Source organism: Contarinia nasturtii, unplaced genomic scaffold, assembly GCF_009176525.2.
Source record: "Contarinia nasturtii isolate CC-2019 unplaced genomic scaffold, AAFC_CNas_1.1 Cnas_scaffold_695, whole genome shotgun sequence".
Taxonomy (NCBI): Eukaryota; Metazoa; Arthropoda; class Insecta; order Diptera; family Cecidomyiidae; genus Contarinia; species Contarinia nasturtii.
In genome coordinates this window covers 3,220,722-3,246,658 of record NW_022198046.1, presented here as the reverse complement: position 1 = coordinate 3,246,658, position 25,937 = coordinate 3,220,722, and the positions used below count along the sequence as shown (strand labels likewise).

At 34.0% G+C, this 25,937-nt stretch overlaps 3 protein-coding genes across 5 annotated transcripts in view; 2 read left to right on the top strand and 1 right to left on the bottom strand.

The window, feature by feature from the left end:
• The window catches only part of LOC116340861, a 23,140-nt gene extending 8,832 nt beyond the window's left edge, over nucleotides 1-14,308 (top strand). The window contains exons 1-4 of one of the 3 annotated variants that reach the window (XM_031767581.1): nucleotides 515-1,480; nucleotides 8,345-8,582; nucleotides 10,114-10,337; nucleotides 11,762-14,308. In XM_031767581.1, the coding sequence (XP_031623441.1) occupies nucleotides 8,513-8,582; nucleotides 10,114-10,337; nucleotides 11,762-12,223 (756 nt within the window). In that variant the 5' untranslated portion in view covers nucleotides 515-1,480; nucleotides 8,345-8,512 and the 3' untranslated portion in view covers nucleotides 12,224-14,308. Of the gene's footprint in view, nucleotides 1-513; nucleotides 1,481-8,344; nucleotides 8,583-10,113; nucleotides 10,338-11,761 lie in introns of those variants that run through there. The other 2 variants (XM_031767582.1, XM_031767583.1) reach the window with 2 other exon arrangements.
• A 453-nt stretch (nucleotides 14,309-14,761) lies between these two features.
• On the bottom strand, nucleotides 14,762-15,811 carry LOC116341248. The gene is made up of 3 exons (XM_031768195.1): nucleotides 15,694-15,811; nucleotides 14,991-15,600; nucleotides 14,762-14,876 (listed from the first exon to the last, which is right to left on the bottom strand). Exons 1-3 carry the CDS (start codon nucleotides 15,749-15,751, stop codon nucleotides 14,870-14,872), a joined length of 675 nt encoding a protein of 224 aa, XP_031624055.1. The 5' UTR covers nucleotides 15,752-15,811; the 3' UTR covers nucleotides 14,762-14,869.
• An 8,839-nt stretch (nucleotides 15,812-24,650) lies between these two features.
• The window catches only part of LOC116340806 (roundabout homolog 2-like), a 50,902-nt gene continuing 49,615 nt past the window's right edge, over nucleotides 24,651-25,937 (top strand). The window contains exon 1 of the mRNA XM_031767490.1: nucleotides 24,651-25,008. Within this exon, the coding sequence (XP_031623350.1) occupies nucleotides 24,954-25,008 (55 nt within the window). The 5' untranslated portion in view covers nucleotides 24,651-24,953. The remainder of the gene's footprint in view (nucleotides 25,009-25,937) is intronic.

The window sequence follows — 25,937 nt, the reverse complement described above, 5'->3', positions numbered from 1 at the left end:
GGACGTTGTTTATCCCGAAATCGAATTTATGAATCTGTCAAATATATCAAAGAAAAATGAACTGTGTTTGATGAAATTATTGAAATATATACAAGAATTTTTTTTTCAAACATGAAAACATGCTAAAAATAGAACAATAATTGTTTGAATCGCAAAATATTTATAAACCTTTCAACGGCACAGCGATCGGTTCATTTTTCACTCAACCGTAGTGCCGGTTTTAACTCATAGCAAGCTCCGTACGCAGTGTCATTTGTTTGGATTGTATCAGTCAGCTGTGCACTTAACCATACATACGTATACGCATGCGAGTGTGTTTATTTCATTTTCGCTCGTTTCATTCACTTCCAAAGTGAGTCGCCGTTGGCTCTGTTGTTATTATTATTTTTGTTGGCTTTCAGTTTCAGATGGCTACATTGAGCACTTTTTCTCAACGGTGTGTATGTGTATTTTGAGCACGGTGCGCTGCTCGTTTCGATGCTTATTAGTAACCGTTAAAATAAAATTAACTTTAGTTGCGTACACCGTCTTGCCAAGGTAGCAAGCTAAACGAATCACACAGCCACAGAAAATTGGTGTGATCTTAAAAACCGAATGTCGAAATAGATAAAACAAAATAGAAATATTCTTGTGTTCTCTTTTACATTGTCGTGTGAATCTAGAATTGATGTGTATTTTTGTGTTTTTAAGCCAAGAAAGTGGTTTTTTTCCTTGCATCAAAGTACGATTATAAAGCGTATTTTGTCATTTTGAAGATTTAAACCGTATACCAAACGATCACAAGAAAAATACACATAGTCATTTCAACTTGAATTATTATCTATAAACGAAGATCAGTTAGTTCTGTGTGTAAATGAGAAGAAGACATAACAAAGTGTTCTATTTTTTTTTGTGTGGATAAAAATAAAACATATTTGGAAAAGCGGTGTAAATATCATCGACTGTCACATGTCACATAACTTGTCCCCAGGAATTAACTCATTTCGAATCCAGCACAAACTGTACTGAAACAAGAACGGTCGGTTGTGAAATTGACACGCTTCGAAAAAAAAATTGTGTGTGTTAAAAATAAAGACGAAAACATTAAATATTGTGAATATAAAAAAAAATCTCAAAGTGTTTTCTGATTGAAATATCGAGTTCTGTTTACTCTGTGGATTTTTCCGAGTGCATGAAAATCCGTACAGATCGTAAAGAATAACGAATTGCAACACCGAAAGAACCATTTTAAAGAAAAACGGACGACAGGCGCGCGCATACACGGACTGAAAAAAAAAATAATAAAACGCATCAATAACCGGCCACGCAAAATCTTTTGCTGCTGCGCAACGCACCAATCGAAGCCCGCAAACCAGTTGCAATAATAATTTTGAATCAAGTGTATATACGACGGTTTCGTTCGTGTTATTGGTGTTCGGTTCTGGATGATAAATTGAAATGTGCTACATTCTAGCTAAATATAGAAGGCGATACAGTTTCGGTAAAAAAAATACATACATTCACACATTTTCTTCAAACATAGTCATATAAGATTATTTTTTCTGTGTATCGATCTCATAAAGAATCGTTTTGTGTGTTCCATTTAATGCTGGGAATGTTGATAATGTCATTTGCTGATTCAATCATTCGGGTTAAAATATTAATAATCGTTTTTATCGAAAACATTTGTAGCGTAACACAAAAAATCAAAGCGTATCATCATGACGTTTGGTTGAATTTCACAGTTAATTTGTACTGGACTGTGATGTCCAGCTAATAACAATAATAAAAGTCATCATCATTCGCGGAACTCATTTTTTATCCATTAGAATCGCTCACACTTCAACAAGTGATTATTTACATTTTCACTTAGTTGGAATCGCTCGAATTTTTTTTTTTTTTGGAAATGACACTCACATTCAATTGATTCATGCTCTTTTTTGTTATCGATTTACAATTGGTTTCAATCTTACGCTCGTTGAAATCGCCGTGCCTTCGTAGCTTCGGTAAATATTTACTAATTTGCCGTATGGCGACAATGACAAAAAAGCCCGGAGTTCGATCACTTATTGACATACCCGTATACCAACTTCCCCGCTCACGACTGTGCGCGCACTTGCAACGTGTTTAATCGTACTCACATCGGGAAATTACATTTGTTTATTAGCTGCGTGAAATAATGTAATTGCGAATTCATTACACATATGCAATCGATACAAACACTCGCATTCCCGTGTCAACCATATGTGTTATGACGGGTATTCAATTATAGTTGTAATGAGATATGGCTTTGTTTTCCCAGAGACAAGTATTTCAATTTTTTTTTGCATCTGCATTTGAACAAGCCGCGTGAGCATTTCTCGCGTCTAGCAAAATATACATTGTGCCGATAGAAATTAGCAAGTTGTGTGAAGTGTCAGTTATATATAAACTATTTTTGTTTTGTTTCTCTTTAAATGAAAATTCAAACCGCAGCAAATATCGAATGATAACATCAATCATAATAAAGGTTTGACTTGTCCGTTATATGATTTTAAAAAATCACTGAACAAATCCAGTTTTAGATTTTTTTTTATACCAATTCGAATTACCTTGCTCAATACACGTGTATATTTACAAATACCATTGCAAAAAACAGTAAACTATAAATAGACTGACTGGTTTTTTACCAAGCAAATGCTACGCTATAATTCGCACGCAGACTCTTATCTCGAACCAATTTTCGTTAAGATTTATTCTGTGTATAAATCCAAACCAATAAGAAATGACATGTTATCAGCTTCTTTCATTTTAGTCTTTGTAGCAAAGAGCATATAAACAATTTCGACAAAAATATTTTTTTTATAGAATCGTTTTCTCCCAGACGTCATGCGCCCGAATGGCTTATGACATTTATTTGAGGAATGATGATTTTTGGTATCATGCTTTATTAACTTGTTTCAATACAGACCATTTGCGGTTGTTTTTTCTCTGTTATTGATTGATTTCAACATTGGCTACTTCCGATAACGGTTTTCAAAAAAGCACATGCTGGATAAAAAGGGCATTCAACAATGCATTGAACGTACATCGTACATAGTATATTTTCTTAAATTGTGATTACAATCATAGGCCAAGCACGAATGCACCGCTGCTTATGCGCTGCAGATCGGCATTAAGACTCTGTATTTCGCAAGCTGCAACGAATCAGAACGTTTACTGTACAGCGGAGAGAGAAAAAAGAACAAAGCTAGCCGATTCTAACAGCATACATTCATTTCTTTTGTTCATTGCATTGCGAGCGCATTTGATAATGGTAATCACGATATTAAATGCTGGGACAGTGATAATATTCGCATACACACACCATGTGTTCTTCAATGAGCGATGATTGTGCGTGAGCGGTAGATAACTACATCCACACACCTTTAGAAACAAGCAATAAAAATGAATCTTTGCAAACAGCAAATTTAAAAGAGCTGTTGTATTTCTTCGAACGAATAAAGTACAGTTTGAATAAGCTGAGAATGAAAAACAAACAAATTATAAAAATGGTAAACAAAATATGAATATGTGTGTGTGTCGCGTCATTGGTTTCGTGTGCTATAGCGACTGATTTGATTAATGTGGGCGCGCGTAATCGTGATCCGGATTTTTTTCGTAAGTTGAAGATATATCTCTTCGAAGTAAATTAAACACGATGTCGAAATAGACATCGAAATAGCAAAGCGCTATGTGAGAGAATACGAGAGAGCTATACGAGAATTTGGATATAGCCGCGTTCAAAAGCGTCGCGATTCAAACACGAAATGAGTAAATAACAATTCTTTGAGACAAAAAGGTAATGTTTGTGCATATCGCACACAAAAGGTAAACCAAAGTCCGACAAATGCTTGGGACCGTGATTTTTTTTCTATCTCCAGCACAGAAGTTTTGGCATAAATGTTGTTTTTTTTTCGACATTGCAACGTAACAATACATATCAGTTCTAATGAATCGTTTCGTACTCGAATTTTTTCACATTGTCTTTCGAAATACGCCAATTGTAACTGATGGTTGAATCGATCATTACGTGCCACCAACTCAAACTGATTTAATTGTCGCAATTTAAAGCGAAAATAAGCACAAAATCGTCGATTTTTTAATTTTGAAAGAGTCGTACTTTGAATGGAATGCGCTGCGAAAAAGTCATAAATGCTTTTTTTTCACACACACATAAAATAATGATAATTCTTTGACGTGAGCAACCGTTTATCGCAACATTTCAACGATTGTTGAAAACCTTTGTGTTTGAAAATGACAACAACAACCGCGAAAACTGCAAGATGCAATTTATGAATTATCTTTTGAACGAATTGTGAAAATGGCAACAATTCGACCTATTATTCGATGCAAATCTGTAAAATTGCTTTCAAATATATGCAGCTCAACTGTCTCAGATTACGAAAATAAAATGTTTCAAGTATGTTTTTTTTTTTCGTGTTGAATATATGAATGTTTCAAGACTTACAAATTTGAATAGAAAAAGTGTGCGAGTGTTTTTTTTCCTCTCGACAAAATAAGAAAACGGCATTTTTCAAATGACTTGCTTAAATGAAATGTATGAGTTGATTTTTGCCATAGGCGACTATTTTGGGAGCAACTATTTTTTTCGGTAATCTATTTCTTGTCTGGGTGACAAGCGAAAGGTTTATGTACTGTAATGTCAAAGTCAGGGTTCAATTTATGAAATTATAATCGGAATGGTTAGTTGTTTGCTTAGCTTTTTCAAAGAAAAAAGATTTCTATTTGGCCCTGGTCGAAAACGCGGGTCAAAAAGAGTAATAAAAAACCACTCAATGAAAAATGAAACTTTTCAAAATCTATTAGCGGACACATTTATTCAAAACAGACAAAAGTATTGTTTGTCAAACGGTGTATGAGTTCATAAGTGATTTGTATGTGATCGGGCATTGTGCCTTTGCCTTTGGCAATGTTTCGTTTTATTCGTGTATACGTACTTGATCCATGTGCAAATGTTGCGATTTAAAATTCTCATTCAATTTAAATTTCGAAAAAAAAGAGACGAAATGTATGGATCATATTTCATGTATGTTATTAACGAGGCAATATTAAAAGCATTTTTATGCTCTAGCAAAATCACGTACTCTGTACAAATCTTTCGTTTACCTTTCTTCGATATTTTGTTTTGTTCGCTTCTTCATTTTTCTTATTGTGCCACATGAAAATAGAACATGCTTTGGCACGCACATTTAGTTTTATTTATATGAGTCAGCATCAGTGCTTGTTGATATTGCTGCTGATTCTTCGAAAATAAATTAAATCGGCTGACATCTCTTTCTCTTTTTTTTTCTTCTTTCACTTGCTCGTTATCTAGATCTGCCTCTCTTTCTCTGTCGCATATGTGCCGATCGCTCCATTTCTTTTGTGCTCGTGCTAAGCATAGCATTTCATGATTTGTCGACGATATCGTTTGAATTTATGGATGTAAATGTACCGTTTTTGCGATCATTTTTCTTCAATACCCCCCATTTGATTGAGCAAAAAAAAAAAAAATTGGCATATTGACTATGCCAGACATTTTATGAACAATCAACCATAATGAAAATTCAAATCAATTGTCCGTGTCGATGATTGCTTAACGTCGATGAACTGACACAAATAAATAACAACAACAAAAAAGTTCAATTGACAATCAATCAATGATTTGTGTGAACTTTGTTTATGAACTACATTTACTGAGCTATTTACTTCATTAAGCTATAGGTTACCCCGTTTAATGTATGAACTTTCTGAACTTGTGCGAACGCGTGCTTGATTTTTCTGTATGTTTTTTTATTTTACATGTTTAACCGAAACGAAACATTACGAATTGTCGAAAATGTCATCGGCTGACCATGGTCGCGACCATTGAATTGGAACAAGACAGATTTTTCATGCACTTTTTTTTGTTTTAGCCAGAATATTTTATTTTGGCCATGGGCCACGTTTTATGTTAAGTTCATTTCCGCTGTTTATTCAAGTCAGTTGCATAGCAAAAGAAAGTCTGGAAAAAGTCAATGACAAGCTGCATAGCTTAACAGACAGACACACTCGTGCGAATGGATGATATAAAAGAAGCAAAATAAAAGAAGAATTGATGAGTTCAGTGTTTTGCGACACGAAAACCAAAACAATAACACGGTCTTTAATTAAATTGTATATTCTATTTCGCTGTCATCTAGTTCTTTGTATCAAAATGTATGAGACTGGATTTATTGTAGCTTGCGCTCGCAAAAATTTTCCAAGTGTAACGCAGAACCGGCCATTTAAAAAAAAACGTGTAAATTCAAGTACAAGTTCGCCGAAGTGGTCAACTACTGCATGCCAGCTTCTTTCTTCTTCAAGTGCAAAACCGGTAATGCAACGCACTTAAAACAAACACGCAACAACTGTCTTCTTAAGTCGCAAAAAAAAAAATCAAGCAAAAGTTGCCGAGTCGGATGAAAGGAGAATTACACACACGTCGGGTGTCATTATTATTATGAGCATAAAAATTGTTAAAAATTTTATGGTTTCTTCAATTAACAATTAAAATTGATTGTTGCATGCAAAGAGAATATTTCATAAGTGTGAGTTATGAATATTTTGTATGTACAAAATACGGAAGCGCGTATGTTTTTTTCTCTCTTTCTGAAACATTGTCGTGCTGAGTTTCAATTCAACAGACAACCGCACTTGCGACTTTGGTGATTTTTTCTTCTTTTTTTTCGTTCGCCGCTGTTGCTATTGCTGAATGATTATTATTATTAGTGAACGTGAGTGTGCGCGCGCATTACTCGCTTACCATATTTAAAGCGTATTTAATCGTTTATGAGCAATCATGTAGCTGCGTTGTTTGTCTTCGACGTTTCAGTTTTTTTTGCTTCCTTCTCTTTCCACATATACAAAATATTCAGCTTTAAATTGAATGTGCGTTTTTGTTTCTATCTGTCATATCTATCTCGCGCTCTTGCTCTCTCACACTCTCTCAACTGATACACACTGAATATTGATGTGATATCATATGCTTTAGCATTTTAGTCTAACCTTGATTTTGTAATAAATTATTTACTTTGTTGCTGTCGGCGTTGAAATCTGTCAGTGCATGATCGGTGTGTTTGGGTGATTTTCTCCATTCAATCGCATCGCCAATTTAAGCATATGTGCAATAATATTAGTCAGCATATCCTACGGATTTCCTACGAATTTATTGTGTATATGTGATGCTTCACGGAAGATTTGCCAAAGCGTCGAACGGAACAAAGAAAATCAATTCGAATTACTTGATACTTTACCTAACCCGAACGGAAGTGTCTAATGATAATTTTTCAATTGTTGGTTTGATCTGATGATGATTTTTTATTTCATTTTACGATTTTCGTAAATCACACAGAACTTGGGATTGTTACATTTGAAATCGAACACCATTTTACTTCAAAATTGCATGACAAAGTAAAAAATCAAGTCTCAATATGGAAAGGTCGCTTTTACTTCGAAACATTTTTTTTCTTCATGTCGGATCGATTTGTTTTCTTGGTCATTTTCAAGAAAACATCTAATAATATCAATGATTAAATCGTAAACTGTCGTATTCGTCGAAGTTCCTTGACTCATCTTTCAATCAGTGTGATCGTAACTTTTTTGGTTCAATAATTTCTTTATATATATCAAATTAGCCTCGAAGGCGGATAAACATTAGTTTGTTTGATAATAACGATTTCAGATGAGTTTAAAATCGCAATTCAGATCACGTTTACAATCCAATTTGGGTGTGAATAGAAGATTTTTGAATGGTATCGAACTGGGAATGGTATCATATTTAGAGAAATTCTAATCATTTAAACAATTTTCATTTATTTCTGGTGGGAATCAAAAGCGAGTTTAACTCACGCATTTTTAGTTAGAATTATATCGGTGATTTTCGAATCATATATTTGTAGCTGTAGCTCGGTAACACAATGCCATTTTGAAGGTGTTCCAATGTCACTAACACTTTTAGACTAATCAACATAAACAAAAATTCATGTACGATCGAAAGTGTCCATGTCGCCTGTGATTCGATGAAGAGAAAAAAAAATCACTATATGATTAATCTCGCATCGAATTGTCAAAAATAAAAAAAGAATTCGTCCATGCCATAAAATTTTCGTATATCAGCTGTGTAGACTCTGTGTTCGTGTGTTGTTTTCGCTTCGTATGTCATTGGATTAAGTTCATTGTGAATAACATGTATATCGTATTCCAAAATCAAGTAGTTAAATCCGCATTAATAAATTAATTGGCACATATGTGTGGCTTTCTGACCATTGTTTTTGATTTTCACACGTTTTATTTGTTTTTTTTCTTCTTTTTTTCTTTTTTAAAGAATGCTAGTAAAAAATTTCAAGCAAAACCCAATTAATTGAACTCAAAGACCTTTCACAAATATACAAACACACATATACACAAAGAGATATAAACAGAATCTCAGAGAACCAAAGACACATACACTTACATTGAGACAGAGTTAATATAAATAAAATAGCAAAAAAGAATGGAAACACCATATGTGTCGCGTAGAGTATCAATGGACACATTCCATCGGAACTTTTACCAAACGGATGGTAAGTTAAGTGATGAATTTGTGATTTGTTTCTGTATTGTTTTGATGCATGTGAACATTTAAAATGCGCTTCGACTACTTTCGGAACGGTACACTGCGGTAGTGTGATGTCATGTGATTTTGGGTGTGTTTAAATTTAGTTTTGGAACGCACACGATGACAACGAAAAAGAGCACCTCCATGGCAACCAGATTACAAAAATACACTCGAGTTTTTTTTCTAACGGAGTATTATTTAGTGTGCACGTGTGTGTATTTGGTGATAATTAATTATCGTTATCTAAAACGTCTTAATAAAACACTTTATGGACTTTTATCACTTGTTCGCTTGATTATATTTCTTTCACTTACATACTGCATGCCTGCTGGAGTATGAATTGAGATCTTTACCTTATCTGCGTTTTTAATTCGATTGTAATGTGTCAAAGCAACAAATACGGTAAATCTTAACATTATAAACTGCATTAACAAACTGGTTCGAATGACATTGCTTTTAAGCATTGGATCTATCTAATACATGCAAAGTAACACACAAACATTTATGCGTTTACAAATCGATAACGATGTTTTTTTTAAAATATATTCGCATATTTATCGATTTGTGATTTGTTTATTTCTTGATGACATTGAATTTTTTGAATAAACCTTTTTTTTATCAACTTTATTCCAAATTGAGTTAATATTAAGCAATCAGTGCCTGGCGGTACCCGCCAACGTTCGAGAATTGAAAGATATAGGGGTTTCTTGATATCAAATGCTAACAACTTTTTAAAGATTTACATACACATATGAGTCGGAAGTTTCTGAAACCAAAAACAGAGTTTTTTACGGTGTAAAATGCGAATGTGTCACGATTCAAATCACATGATTGAAAACCAAACGGTTATCACATCAACTAATTAGGCGGGCTATTTATGAGGTGAAACAAAAAAAAATCGTCTGTGTTAGAAAAGCAAATTTCGGTTTTATTGACAATGTCGATTGTTTGAACTGTGAAGACTTTCGGCTACAAGTTTAGCGAACCCTATGAAGAACAATTGGGTGATTGTTATCGTACAAATAAATAGACAATAAGATTAAAGATGAATTCGGTGCTAAGATTTTAACGTTGATTGTTTGACACAGTGACTTATTTCACACAACAACCATATACCCAGCATTGAATTGTTTGTTCTTATGTTATAAGGAACATATAATTTATTATAATATACCTACAATATTATCGAATATGAATTGATTTTATAAATTCAGATTCAATAACAAAACGATAATTAACCTTCGATAAAATTTCACTTTAAAACAAGGAACACTTTAATAAATTTCAATAAATTCCGCGTGTTGTATTTCTTCGCAAAATATTGCTCACTGAAACTACCACGTGAGAGAATAATAACAGAAATCGCGTAGCATACACAAGACAATAATTTCCGTTGTCCATTTGTTTTAATTGCAGTCTTCTCGCTTCTCTTTTGCCATATTCAATGCTTCTTGAGTTTAGTTTGTTAATTTGCTTTTTCTCATTCAAATTTTTAGTAATGACACCAGAGGAGGCGCAACGTACACAGAAACCATATCGTTATGGTATGATTTTATTGTGTTTCGGCGCTCTGATCAACTGGATAGGCCTTGCAGAGAACTACACAGATCCATTTCGATATGCTGGCGTGGCATGTATTATTGGCGGAGCATTTTTAATTTGTACAGCTATGTGCTGTTGGCTTCATGTACCAAATCGTAGTGCCGTTGGTGTATCAGAGGTAATTATTACTATTATTATTGCTCATTTTACGGTCATTCACTATTTAACACGAACACACTCAACCACATCACGCTTGAACAATGCAACGGAGAAACAATATGAAATACATCTCATACGAATGGCTAATGTTTATTTACCATGCAAATCGATGATGAATAAAGAAATAAATGATCCAATTGAAATTAACACCGAATGAGACATATCTAACTGAAAAGTCAACCAACTAAAAAAATGAGTGTATTTTCAATAAAATACATATGAGAAAATAATCACTTTTAACAAGATCCGGTTAATTGTGAGTTTTCACTACAAATGCAAACACGTTTTTGAACAATGAAATATAACATATGAACGTTCAATAAATTGACGCCGATTTATTTAATTTAAATTTGTAAATTCATTTCTACAAAAATCACTTAATTAAAAACATATTTGCTTTTTCATGTTTGCATTTTATATGTGGAACTGTAAATTCAATAACATTTTATTCAAGCATTAAATCCGTGCCATATTCAATATTATTCACATTTATTTCCGTGCGATTTAATGCGGTTAATTTTTAGTCTGATTTTTTAAAAAAATGGACAAAAAACTTATTAATAAACCGGGTTTTTTATAATAATGAAGACCCTTCCTTTTGAAAAAAAAAAAAAATCAGATCCAGTCAAAAATACTATTCAATAATGTTCTTTTTCAATACCATTAACCGAAAACAGATGTTTTCGCTGAAAAAAGTATTGTAAACATTTACGAAGCGGATATGCGAAACAATAAAGTTTTTCGACAAATTTCAAACTGGATTCAGTATACTTTGGCAAAGTCTAGACACCGAAATATAAATATAAACATAAGTAGCAATTTTCTTTTTCACGCTTATCACAAATTTTAAATGATCTCACTGTCCTGAATTTTGTCACATCAAACAGCGAACAAAAACAACCATAAAAACCGTCGATCGTATTCGCAGAATGTGGGTAGTTGAAATTTGTTTATGCGAAATGCTTGCCAAAGTTGAATATTTACTGACGAAATTCAACGTAAACACAATGAAAGTCATGACATTTTTGGCTATCATCAGTCAATGACCAGTGTATTTTTTTTGGTTCATCTATCTGTTTATTTCGCTCATTTGGAAAGCGTTGATTGTGTCGGAAAAAACAACTTTGATAAAATGCGAGCTCAACGTGAATAATGCCGGTGTTCTGATTACAGCTAATCGAGTGATTGATGGTTCACATATGTGTGTGTGTTTTTTACATTTGATGGAAATCAATTAATCTTTGGCGTGATTGGAGAAATGGTTGAGTTTTTTATGCATTCAAAACCATTTGTATAAAATGAGCGATTATTATTAGCAATATCTCAATTGTAAATGTATGCTCATTACATTAATTTCACGATTGTTTTTTTTACTTTTTGCAGACTGACGATAATGATGCCATTCACGTGATATCCGTTGCTGATCCTCCGACAGTTGAAAAGCCACCAGAATACGATACGGTGGTGATTTTGGATCCACCGTGCTATGATGAGGCCATTAAATTGAATCCAGCCAATTTACTACATACCAAATATTACCAGGATGTGTCATTGCCAAATTATGCCGATTTGGAAATTGCCGCACACATCAGCACCACCTACGAACGGGACAATATCCAACAAAATACAGTTGATGGTGGTGTTATTACAACGAGAAATGGCACCAGTAGTAATAGTAATAGCATTAGTCAAACAAATGAAAATGTAGTATCAAATAGTTGTAACGCATCAACAGTCATCACAATTGAACAACAAACAGCATCCGATTTTACAAATGAGCATAGTATTACGCATAAATCAAGCGACTGCGATAGTGTGGCCAGTGAATCGGTTGCATTGAGCTAGGTCTTTTTTTTCTTCGATTTGTATAAACGGTGCAAAGAATTATTTTTCATAAAGTCATGTTCTTCAACTCTCGCTATTCTCTCGGAGTTTGTGCAATTTCGGGTTACATTTTATTAAAATTCGTACCCGATTAAGTCATGAGATTATTAATAACTGGCGGTAGCACTGTCCGGCGTCTTCCGAAACGCCAACTCATTGCAACAAACTTTTGAGTGAACGTTTTGTCTCTTCCAAATACGTTTTCTTTTCCATCATAAAATGACGTTATCAACGCTTCCCACTTTAATTTTTAACAAACTCGCGAAATCAATTTCAAAAAGTCTGATCAATTTTGAGATTATTCGTTTGTAAGAATTTGAAACAATAAAAAAAAGAAACTACGTACGCTCTTAGTATTCAATGTTCATAAGATATTTAACGTCACTTGTCGTTTTGAAACGTTGACACGTTCGCATCAAATATAGATATTCTTGTACGGGTATTTGTATGCTTTTTGGGAAGAGATTTTTTTTGTTCATGAGTGAGTTGTGACCGTTCCATGTGAAATCATTCAATCTATTCTCACCAACAAATTGACGGTTGTTTTAATTTTGTACAGTCAAACCTTAAAAAGAACATGAAGATGAGTAACTGTTTACAGTCCATTGTGTATACGATTTGAAAGCCAAATTTCTTTCGTATGCCATACGCTTTCAACATCACTCAAAACAGTTTGTATTGCTATAAAAGATATAGCCAGAGGAAGAAGGTGGATGCACAGAACTAAAAATTCTAGTCGTAAACAATACTTAATGCAAACAATTCACATAAAATAATGAAATACACGACTGCAACGTCGATTGAGTTTATCGACACCTTCTCCGCCCATGCGTTTGCTTATAATTAAAACGAAATAATAAAATGTCAAATTAAATCGTACCGCGATAACATTTGCCAATTGTAATTAAGTGCGATGAAGAAGAATTTCGAATTGTGTGTATGATGTTTTTTGGGGCGAACGTGTGGACACAAGAAAGTGTAAGAAAATGCTGTGCACGGTCAATAGGCAAGTGTGTGACGTGCAAATGTTTATAATTGGTGATTTTTGAATCGTAGCAAAATAACCGTTGTTTGACATTCTTTTTACGGCAACTGAACATGTATTGTGCAAACATTGCGACAAGACTTTCCACTTGTATTATCATCGTCTTTATTACATATATGCAAATAATGTCCAAAACATTTAATTACATGAAATCCAAGTCAAAAGTCATACACACAAATTCAACCTACAAACGAAAAAGAAATCGTTCGGTGAAATGAATCATAATTTTCTCAAGTATTATTCAATATTTTCATCGGTATATTAAATTTGCGGTATTTTTTTTTTCGTTCAAATTCAATGGCATTCAGTTTTCTCACATAAATTTTGTGGAAATTGGCAGAAAACTGACGATAATACCGCGAACTGCATAATCATACAAAAAAATACCAAACAAATCCATCGATTACGTTCGACTGAAAAACGTCGTACAATTGCACACATAATTGAGAAAGTAAAAGGCCTACTCTCTTTCTCCCAGCAATAATCAATTACACGCTGAACTGCACATCAAATACGAAAAAAAAATATAGAGAGAGAGAACAGATTCACTTTCCGTGGGTCGCAGTGTGACTATTTCAATTTCTGTTTGCTTTCTCAATCACACACAAGTCCTAACTATTGTCATTTTAGTTTGTTGTTGTTGTTGTTTTTTTCTTTCATTCATTCAATTCAATTAGATTTAATGAGATCGAAAGGCAAAATACAAAGTGCTGCACGCAACGTACATTGTATACAGAGACGATGAACAAAAAAATATTGTATTTATACTATAGTCATTAAATAGTTAGACGAGAATAATGAATGAAATGAAAGAGAAAAGAGATACATAGAGATAGCAAAAGAGAGAACCAAAATTCGAAGAATGAATGTTTGTGCCAAATTGTGATAAATAAAATGTATTAGGTTAAGCTTTAAATTTAGACTGTAAATGTTATGAAAAGAAAGCAAAAAAAAATAATAATATTACAAAAAAATATATATATATGATATTTTGTGTATTTAATAAATATAACAAGAAAAATCCCGAAAAAAAACTATACATCCAATTCAATGTAGTTTCAATTATTCTCTCATGAAAAAATGCCGCTTCCGTGGGCTTTGAACTTGATGACCCCGGCCTAGCAATTTCAATTTAAAAAACTATGAATGAATAAAATTATCGACGTACGCTTACTTATTAGTTGCGTTTTGTTCCCAATTCATTTGAATCAATTAGAGCTCACATAATTGTTAACGCTTCTTTTACGTGTAGGTTTTTGTACAAACACGTTTAATGCTTTCACCGCATCAAACCAAAACCAACTAAATCTTTGACAGCGCAAACAAGTTTAGAACCGCTTTTTTGCAAACATAATAAATTCATTATTCTAGACACATTCCACCCATACGATTGAATGGACCGACGCAATGTATCAATTTATTTTCTATTCGATTTCTCCTGTTTTCAATAGCGTCAGCCCAACTAGTCGTAATCGGTACGCGATTGTATTAGAACCATATAGAGGACGTCAATTGGTGTGAAATTGATTAACGACCAGCCAGCAAGCACACAAGAATCCGAATCAAGAGCTAAAATTATGTAAGGTTTAAAGTCAATGTCAATGAGAAATAAAATAAAAACCACTCGTTCTTGGTAACATACAAATTTATTCAAATCAAATAGCGATTAAAATTATTCATTACGTTTTGTCGTCAAGTTCAATATCAGCTTCGATAATCAATGATTTAATGAGCATTTCTATATCTGAATCAACATGCGTTTGATATTCCCATACGGCCAAATGCATTGCTAATTCATCGTCGTTTCGTGAATGCGCAATATTTTCCATCACTTTAACTTTCATTTCGTATTCGTTTTCGTATGCATCACAAATTCGGTCGGTGGCTGATTGAAGCATTGTACAATCCCATGTTCGATACACCAACGAACTGTCGGCAAATACATTTGTCAAGCCAAGTTTTATAAACGAGACGATTTGACGCCTTGATTCATTTGCACTGTTTCGAACATCTTCGAATATCGTTGTAATCACTTGCAATTTATCACAAATTGCCTTTAATTCCGTCGGATACAGCGTTTTATCGGCAACATTTGTATCAGTACTGTCATTGAATGTTTTGATTGCATGCGATTTACACTTTTCAATCGATTTACACAATGTGATACCACGACGATGTGCTGCATCCCATTTACGATGATTCTCTACCAATGTCTTTGCGGTGGCTTTCAATCGTGTTCTAATGCCAATGTTATCATTTTTCAGCGATTTCAAATGCGACGGACTGTCAGTGACTGAAAATAAATAACAAACAACAATGAAAAATCCGCTCATATCCGTCACCAAACCGATTTCAATGAATTTTACGTATTATTGATTCTACTTACATCGGACTGGTGAAAAGGCACTGGTATTCAATGCATTTTTATCAGGTGTGTTGTGCATTTTTATTTATTCCATGAAACTCTTAACAAAGAAAATCTTTTGTGTGTCATCGCAGGCACATTGTTTACAAAAATTGGATTCCAATGACAAGAGCTGTCACATGCTTTTGATGAGTGCGTCTAATGCATTCCAATGATTTTCTATCGAAAGTTCGTTTGGTTCAGCTATACACCAATAGATGGCGCACGCTTGCAAAATTAATCTTTGTCTGTTTTGTATATATTTGGGAGATTTTTCATAAATACGAACGGCATCGAGTTTCAATTGTTTTGGTTTTTTGTTCTCTGTGTCGAAAGTTTTATAGTTGCCAAGCATCGAGAGGTGTAAGTCCATGAAATTGATATTTAAGCGAAATCATTTAATCGTTTTCATTTTCATTGCCATTTATTGTTATTATTTTGTATGTGTTTCACTGGTTTGCGTCTATAGACAATCATTTTGACAATGGTGTTGGCTACCGTTGTTGTTGTTGTTGTGCAAAAGGGAAGAAGCAACATCAGTTAATTCATACACACGGTCTATATCTTGGTGCTGTTGTAGTATCGCGTCAATAATTTCCTTTTAATGTTCACTGATTCACGTAATGTGGAAGTTAATTGGATAATCGAATTATGGAGCATCAAAATTTAAATGAAATGAACTTCGATTTTAGGTAATTGTATCTTTTGCGTGGAATACATTGCAGCACACGTAAATGGGCAATGAATACAAATTAGCATATTCAAAAAGTACACGGGCCATTGCAATTTCAACGACATTGTTTAATTTTATTGAGTAATTTGAGTCAATTTCGAACAGTATCCGAACAGCCGAAAAGAATACGATTTTTAATAATTATATTTCGAAATTCGATAGAATTTGATGATAATTTTCTGTTTGTTTTATTTGTCTTATTTCATGTTTTTCTTCTTTTTCTCTCTATTGTCTTTCTCTTAGCATCAAATGCATGAGTCAAAAAAAATATTCTTGGTTTTAAAATTGAGAGATTTTATTATGAACCCAAACGTTTAGTGCCAAACGTTTTATGAAGTCTTTTTCGTTCCTTTTTTATTTGATTTTAGTACTTTTAATATTCGATTTAGACTTTTTCATTTTTAATATGAATTCGAGTTCGGGCAAACAAGTGCCAGCACGTGTGACTTCCGAATTTATTGAAAAAGCAATTTAATTAAAATCGAATAAATGCCCTTTGAATTTGTGTCTTTAAATCTTTTCGCCGTATGCACACGACAGCATTTTCGATTGAGAAATAACAACAGGCAAAAAACCCTTTGTTTGTAGTTTTTTATAATGAAAATATATTCACTTCAATGTCGAAAATCGGAGATTTCATCACAATCTTTTTTTTTGTTGTTTGTTTTTTTTTTCAAACAAAAGATATGTGACCGTCTTTTTTCAATGCTACCATTAACCGAAGAATTCATCAACTCAGACAAATGGGTATTATTTTATAAGCGCTCATTCCCACATAGACTTCATTATTATTGTGTTTGTTCTGTTTCTTCAGAAAACAAATTCATTGCCGAAAATATCGGGACTAAATTACAAAAAGGATACTTTTGATCGCAAGTAATTCTAGACTATCAAAAAAATTCAATCGAAACAGAAAAATTGACGATTGGGATTCTGTTCATGCCATAAAACCTTCGGTTAAATACATTATTTTTAATTTCGCCGCAAAAATAAAAGAGTCGTAAAAACAATGAATAAAATCTGCTCATTTATAATGTGTCTATGGAGAAATTCACTTGAAATCGTTTCTCTCTCTCTCTCTCTCTCTCTCTCTCTCTCTGTACCATAGAAATGCATTTCTTCTAAAGGCACCTTTGTGCTAGTGTGTTTCGTCGCACGTTTGCACTTGGGAGCAAAAACCTAGACACCCGATTTGTTCGGATGCGGAAAGGGTGATAATTTCAAAACACGCACTCAAATAAAAAAATCATTGCAAATTGAAAATAAAAAAGAAGATTGAGATAAAAGAATGAGTTTTTAAATTCAGCTTTTGCTACTGCAGACATTGATAAACGCAATCGGTAACGACACGTGACTTGCACGAATGCGCTGTGCACAGGCAATAGGTTGAGATTTTTATTGCATGAATGGTTTTTTTTTTCGTTTTGGTTCTCGTTCATTTCAAAGGAAATACATTTTTTTTTCTCGTAATAGTTCACATTCCAAGTGCGTTGATTGTTTTCACTTCATCAATTTTTTTCGTATTGTCATGTGAGCAGCTGGGCCCAAGTGAACAAAGAAAGTGACTGAAAGAGGGTGGCCCGTGTAAAGTCAGTGTAAATCTTAATATACACACATAGCCAGTCATATATCGATGTAGATAAGCGGTTGAACACGCGCTTATTACACAACGAATGAATTTTATTTGATTTAGTGATTTGTTTGTTACATAGAAACATAAACGATATGACTATTTGGCCGGATCGAAAAATCTTTTATCAAAACAAATTATTTGATTTAACAAGAATGCACTTTACCCGAACCCGAACCAAGGTTTATTCACCCCGCTGTCGGAATTCGATCGGGCTGTGTAAAGCAATAATCAAAATTTGTTGGTTTATTTCATTGAAGCGGAAATCCCTTTTGGGGATTTGTTTAGCATTTTGAATCATATCAAAAGGATTCCATTGGCAGAATTCAGCCAAAATAGAAAAAAAATTGCATCGCAAATGCTCGCTGGTCGTTTGTTTTTGCAGTTGGAATTTGAAATTTCAGGAATTTAATTGTAAACATCTCAATCAATCGGAACTGTGCGTGTTTTTACAACGATTCATGCGAATTACATGTTTGAAAATCAAACAAACTATTTCCACGGCGGTTGATGAAATGAATTGGCTACTAACCAAAAACACGCACCAAATTCTATTGATTTGAAATATTAAAAGATTATTTGGTTGCATACAATACTAAATTTGAACGAACGCACGCATGCTTGTGTATGTGCATTTGCAATAAATTTTGGTCGTTGGATTTTACATGGAAACTTATGTTTGTTGTGCTCATTCCACTCGATTAGTGTTTGAGTAGCGGTGTGCTCTACATTGGCAATCGTTAACACTATTCCCGTACTCTATTTCGATCTGCCACCCTTCATGTTATGTATTTCGACCAAATCATGTGTTTACCCAAATAATGAGATATGATAAGTACGTAGTTATCCAAATTGAAGTGGTGCACACGCATTCATTAAAAAATCAGTTAAACAACGCATTGGCCGCAAATAATATAATTTAAAATTATATTCATTTTTATTGATTATTTCTACAAATATATTTTTCTGTTTCAGTATTTTCTTACAACAAGTTTTTTTTAACTTTATAAGTTATCTGCACATATTTGTTTCATTTATAAATCAATCTTCAATCGCATTTTTGCTCACTGTTTAATTGCCCCAAAACACAGTCTTCAGAGAGATAAATTCCAACGTGGACCAAATTCATGTTTGTTATTAGTTGATTCAGTGTTGTATTTGAGACACTGATTTCCAAGCATAAAATTAAATTGAAATTTGATAAAATACATCAATCAAAGAGAACAAAGTGCAATCTGTAATGCAGAAAAATGTCCATGTGCATGGAACAACAGATTGGACATTTTACGAAGGGTAAATAAGTAACTTCACAATGTGAAATAGAGATCAACCTTTGTCGATGCTACGTTAAAGAAAAAAGGGTAAACTGGGCTGATGGCGAAAACTGTGCACGTTCAGCAACAAATTTGTGGCCATCAATTGTTCAAAGTGCCGATGCATTTATTTTTGGCATTTTTTAAAAGTATTTCCAAAATGTATATGAATTTAAATAAATCTATTCGTTATGGTTGGTAATGGCTTGATGTGTTCTTATTTTTCTTCCCTCTACCTTCTCGCCCTGTGTTTGTGCGTATGTGTCGTTTGCGTTCGTAAATTGCATTGGCGTATATAAATGATGCCGTTAATTAATCAGGTTTTGCTTGTTTGCATATCGTGGTCCGGCCAAACTAGTTGTACAACACACTCTAATCAATAATCAATAACTGTAACATTGTGTCTATTTGCAATTTATCATTTCCATTCATTACGCACGATGCTTTCATAAAATCGACATTATTTGCGATAATGATCATCATCGTCAGGCTTGTCAATCTATACATCGTAACGGACACAACCGATAATACCCACCAATTGCTGCTGTATTTGCCCTAAACCGAAACCATTTACACGCACTCATAATTATGCTGAAATAATAATTTCGCGTACGCCGATTATCATTGAAAATTAGGTTGCGATTTGTTCCATCAAATGCACAAAGAAAAAAGAAGCATGAATGTTTGCGTGCGTACTGGTGAGCCTCATTTATATCGGTAGTCGATATGTAATTAATGTAACTGCCTATCCAAACATTCATTATTGTTTTCCTGAGTTCATTACACACCAGTTTTCTTCTTCTGTTGCCCTTTTGTTTTCAATTGCATGTTTGAAATGTTTAAGAGATTGCGCCGTCGCTAAAATGTTACCGTTTCGTTTTGAACGTGTGAGGGTGAGTTGAGAGAAAATCTTCACATTTTAAAATATACGTCCAATCTGCAGTTCATTGCTTTTTCTCTCGTTAATTGAGTAAACTGAGAAATGGCACAAGAGCCTCGACCGCACTGTGCTTGACACGTCTCATGCAGAAAAAAAAGAAGAAAAATAATAATCCGTTATTATTCAATGCAATCTCCATTTGAAGCGGCAAATTGAACAAAGCAATTGCGTGAAACTTAATTTTCCTCTTTTTGGTCAACGATATGAAACGGCGTCACCATTAATTGTTGGCACATGCATAAATTTCAATTAGAATAATGTGCGGTCGCATTACCAACTCCTCAAACAAAATCAAATTTCAATGGAACACACTTCAATTTATAAACGTATCACAATGAGAGAGAGAAAAAAGAAACACTGCCACCTCCTTTCGATCGCACATTTTCAGCAGCTCGCCACAAGTCGTACGATTGATGACAAACATTTCAGTTCTCAGCAGGCGATTTGATTCATGCGACGTCGTTAACTAGTCCCATGTTGTGATTTAAATTCGTATTTGTCACATTTAAGGGAAGAAAAATCGTGCCGTCATCAACTTTGAGGCTTTTTTTTATAGAAAAAAAACATTTTATAATGCTGCGAAAAAAAAAGTCATATCAAAACCAAAAGCACATAATTTGAAACATTCACATTACACTCGAACGAGGTGTGGTTTGATGCTTGTTAATTTAGACTATAAATGATAGATGTTTCAATTAACACGTTGATTTACAAATTCGCATATTCGGATATGTATAAAGTCATGCATGCGAAACAACAACAACATCATTTCGGTTGTTTTTCGTTTTGGTTCTTTTTCGTGAAAATCTTGTGCTGATTGTTGTCTCCATATGACAATCCATTTCGGTTGGGGTTTCACTATCATTAATATGATTATGATGATGTATTACAAATGCAGACTGTTACACGCCAGTCTCATCCATAATAATTCAATTTGATAACAGAGACTCAACAAACGAACGAACCCAACGCATTTTCAGTCTGCCTGATATTTATGCCGAAAACAACCAACAACAACACCATCACCGATGGAATGACAGAAAAATGCGAAACAGGAAAAATGTAATATTTGTAACGATCCAACGAATCACATGCACACAGCAAGTTGAATGAGTTTGATTTGGCAAATATACACACACCGGTGTGTGCATTGTGACAGATTGTTCGCGAACAAACATCCGGACTTAGAGTGAAAAGAGTCTGTAGCAACTGATAACGATTTTGGGATGATGAGCAAAGCGCACATGTGTTTTTGTCTACTATATTGATTAGATGAATTCATATTCAAACCGCATATTCATGATTTGCGTTTCACGTCATGTGCACAGGTCACGAGTAAGTACAGTCGGCTTCTCTATCATTTGCTCTCCCCCAAAAAAAAATCGTAAATATCACAACCAGTGCGATATTAATATTCAACGAACCGTTAGAGCACCGAGAAAAAAGGCACCGAAAGAGAAGAAATTTTACGCAAAACCGAATATTATGCTTGCAATGTGTTTTGTGTGTTGATCAAAAAATGGATGGTGTTTTTCAATTGCTTACATTTCTTTCTGTCCGATTGTCAAAGTAGTCGGATTCTTTTTGTTGTTCGAGAGTTTTGTTTTGATTACAAGTTTAATGTGTAGAAATGTTTCTATTATTTTATCATCAGCATTAAGCCAGCTGCATGTCGGCATAAACACACAGCACGATGAAAGCGCAAAACACGAATAAATTTCAAGTTTTAACCGACCGCTGAACAAGCCGCACGACATCGAAACCAACAGTAGAACACGATGAAAAAAAAATTGGGGCCAAACAAAGTATTACTGCCAAACGAATAATGAAAGAAAAAAAAATGGCATTGGCAGGGGGAAACTTCATTTTCTTTCCCTCGCGCGCGCGTTCATATACAGGAACCAAAGTGACCATAAATTTATCGTGCTGGATTGTTTTTGTGTTTTAAATTGTTTTTTTTTCGTTGTTTTTGTTCGTTCTTCATTTGGAAGAACTTTCTAGTGGAACTTTTTTTTATTCTCTATACTGCCAGCTCACTTCACAGCCATTGTCCTTACGATATTTCATTCAGCATTCACTAACTGTTTTTGTACTACACTATGGAAAAAAATGAGAGTACGAGTTCAAAACTATGGCAGGAAGTGAAAAGAGCAAAAAGTGAATTTACTTTTCATTTGCCTGTTGTTTGCTTAATTTCCACAAAAATAACACATGCATGATGACATTAAAAAAAATGTTTGATGCAGACGTAAAAAACGGGACCAAGTGTCGTCATCGGTTAGGCAAAAAACCAATTTTGCAAATATTTTGAATGAATCAAGAATGTGGAAATGGAAGAAAAATTGATGGAGGAAAAAACGAATTATCAAAAGTGAAATTGAAAGCGCATTTTTTCATGTCTAGTGGCATACTTCCTTGAGTTGAATTGTTTTGCTTTATCGTCTGCAGCAGTTCAATATAATGATTTCCACATTGCAAACGCATCAATATGAAAAACCGATCACTTTCACTTTTCACTGAAAGAAATGGCTTTCACCATCTGTAAACGAGAACAAATTCATTCTTGTTCCATTTGCAGCACATAACACGTCACCACGGCATGTATACATATTAAGTACGAGCCAGTTGGTGCTGAGTTTAGTTGAAATTTACAGCCAAACATTAATGCACATGCGAAACAACGTCTAGCCAACGAAGGAATAATCGTCGGGAAACAGAACATTTGCGTTTTAAATGCAGATATTGCATATACTCCTTGCTTCAGACCACAGTCGTATTTCGCATTAATATGAATGGAAAAACCCGGTTTTTGTTTGTGTATTCAATCCGATAAATATTCCGAATTCGCAGACAAAATGCGGAACAATGAGCAAAACAGACGCAATTACTAAATATCAAGGCAGTACAGGATTTCAACAACACCGATTAGCATACATTTTTGTCAATTGAATTACGGGAGAGAGCGGGAGATCGAGGCAGAGAGAAAAAGAGAGTGAAAAAGGAAAAAACGCGGTTGTGATTGAGGTATGAAAATACATTTAAAAATCAACAGTGCCACCAACAACAACAATATCGTCAAATTGTTTTATTACATTGTAATGTTTACACATCATTTTTATGGGAGCGTGCAGTGAAAATATCTTGCATTTTTTATTTTCAATTTGAAAAACATTGCCTGAAACGCAATGCATTTCGAAATTGTAGACACAAAATGCATACCATTTTTCGTTCATAGTATATATCCGTGCATGTTATCGGCAGTATTCCAGCGTAAAACGTTCGGCAATTTTCGGCTTTTCTATTTCCAACGAATGAAAAGGGCGCATAATCCAGTTTTGACAGTGGGGAACTGACATGCACGCACTGGAACGTTTGCTATGAAAACAAACTGATAAGACACACGCATTGGAATGTTTCCAATTGGAAAACCAACACAAGCACAACTGTGTTTTGGCACTAAAAACACACTCACGCTATATGGACTCAAGTGAGTCGGGTTCATTGAATACAAGCCGAAGTGGCGATACACACAGGACGATAGAACAAAAAAAGGAAAAGTGCTTTAGATTCAATTTGAGTGCCGATATGCTGTTCGCTCGCAGCACGGAAAAGTTTAGTTGAGCCTGGGATAGCGGCAGAAACAGACCTAAACGAAGCAAAGCTCGTCGTTAGTTCTCCCTTTCTCATTCGATTCAGCATATCGACGAGAATTCAACAATTCACGTTGCTCTGAAGTGAAAATTCGTTGCTATTTCTTCTCTACAACAATTTACATTCCATCAGTTTGTTTTTTATATTGAAAGTTCTGTGAGCGTATCGTCGACAACGACAACAGTGAAGCTACATCGGTGATAACATTCAAAATTCTTCGGATGGTTTTTGTGTCAAGAAATGATGCCACTTAAGATAAGACAAAAGCCGTCAAGCATCTGAAATATAAAGATAAGAATCATTTCGTCTTGTGTGCTTTACTCCCGTATGTTTTTGCTTGAAAATCGTGCATTTTGTTGATTATTTTTAATGAAAACAAACAAAAAGAAAGAAACAGTGATACATCAAGTTGAACCCTTTGGAAAATCAAATGGATTTTAACCTTTTTTAACGAATAAACGAGTTTGAGAATGAAACTGTGAACTATAAAATAGAAACGAAAACGAATCATTTTGTGTGTGACAAAATTGAATTGGAAATTGAAGCATTCGAATCGATAATGATTATATAGTTTGAAAAGTTCGTTTTTTCGCTCGTGTTTGAAATAAAATTTAACAGCACTGAGAAAATTCATCGAAAAAAATCCCGTTTGGCTGATAAAAAACCGATTTCCGTTGTTTTTTTTTTAGATTAATGTGAAAAGTGCGCGCCGTTGAAACGAAATTATCGAGTTAAGGAATTTTGTCATGGAAAACTTCTTGCTAATGGAAAAAATGCGAAAAATAAGAGGTTAAAAACGATGTAGTTAGCAAATTGTCGACAAATCAGAAAAAAAGAGAAATAAAGAAAAAACCAAAAAAAAAATATTTTCTCGGTTGATTTCGGTGTCAGATATTTTGTATCGAAAGTACGAATGTGCGGTAGTGAGATTCTGTGCAGCGTCTCCTCGGTATAATAACATAAATTATCATCAAAATGGATACAATTGTGGTAACGGTGCTGTTGGCAATTGCGATACATGGAACACAAGGTACGAACTCAACAATTCCATTTTATTTTCTCATTTCGAGCAGAGAAAAAAAAGACACAGAAAAAAAACATTGCAGAAAAACAAGATTACCAAGTGTATTGGCAAGAATTATGACGATAAAACCCCCGAAAATATTAAGTATCCACTTGAAATATAATGAAAATAATGAAAAGTACCCGAAAGGAAATGTGTATATATATAAGTTGGAAATCGCGGAAATGTAAAAACACTTCGGTTGAATTGGATTTTTTTCTCTCTTCTCATCGCAAATGAGAATGGTGTTTAGTATTAGAGTTGGGCAACAGAAGAGGCATTTTTCTTTTCTTTTTTTTTCTGGTATTGCACTTGAAGCTGAAATGAGATACAAAGATTCATCTTTCCAGATAATAACGAATTGTCGTCGCAAAAACGAAAATAAAATGACATACCATTTTCTGCAGTTTATTACTATTATTGTTATTGTTATAAGAATTTTTACTGTTATTATTTCCCTTTTTTACTACATTCAATAAGGAAATATTATATCTGCAATATGGAAACTTAACGAAATGTTTTCGCTCGTTTTCCTTTCCGTTCGGTCCAAATAGCAACGGTACATGCTCACATCATGAAAGAGATACAATGAGTATGAGAATTGCATGAAAATGAATCCGACGAGTACATACCGAAAAATATAGAAATATCACAGTGCATGTAAAATTATGTGAAACAGTCACTCAATGCTGAGGTAGCAAAAAAGGGAAATTTCCTTCATTTCCTTATTGCCGTATTATTCGCATTTTATATTGATTTCGAATGAGAGAAACGAAGCACGAGATAGAGCGAAAGAGATTGCGAGCAATTCAATGCAAAACATGAAACTAGCAAAAATTATGCAATAAAATTGAATCTGTTTCACTCAAGTACATCGAAATATAAATGCAAATGTC

Coding starts and splice junctions, on each gene's coding strand:
- LOC116341248 (XM_031768195.1), bottom strand. CDS start 15,751: ATGCACAACACACCTGATAAAAATGCATTGAATACCAGTGCCTTTTCA. Junction 15,601..15,693: donor TGCCTTTTCACCAGTCCGAT/GTAAGTAGAATC, acceptor ATTTATTTTCAG/TCACTGACAGTCCGTCGCAT.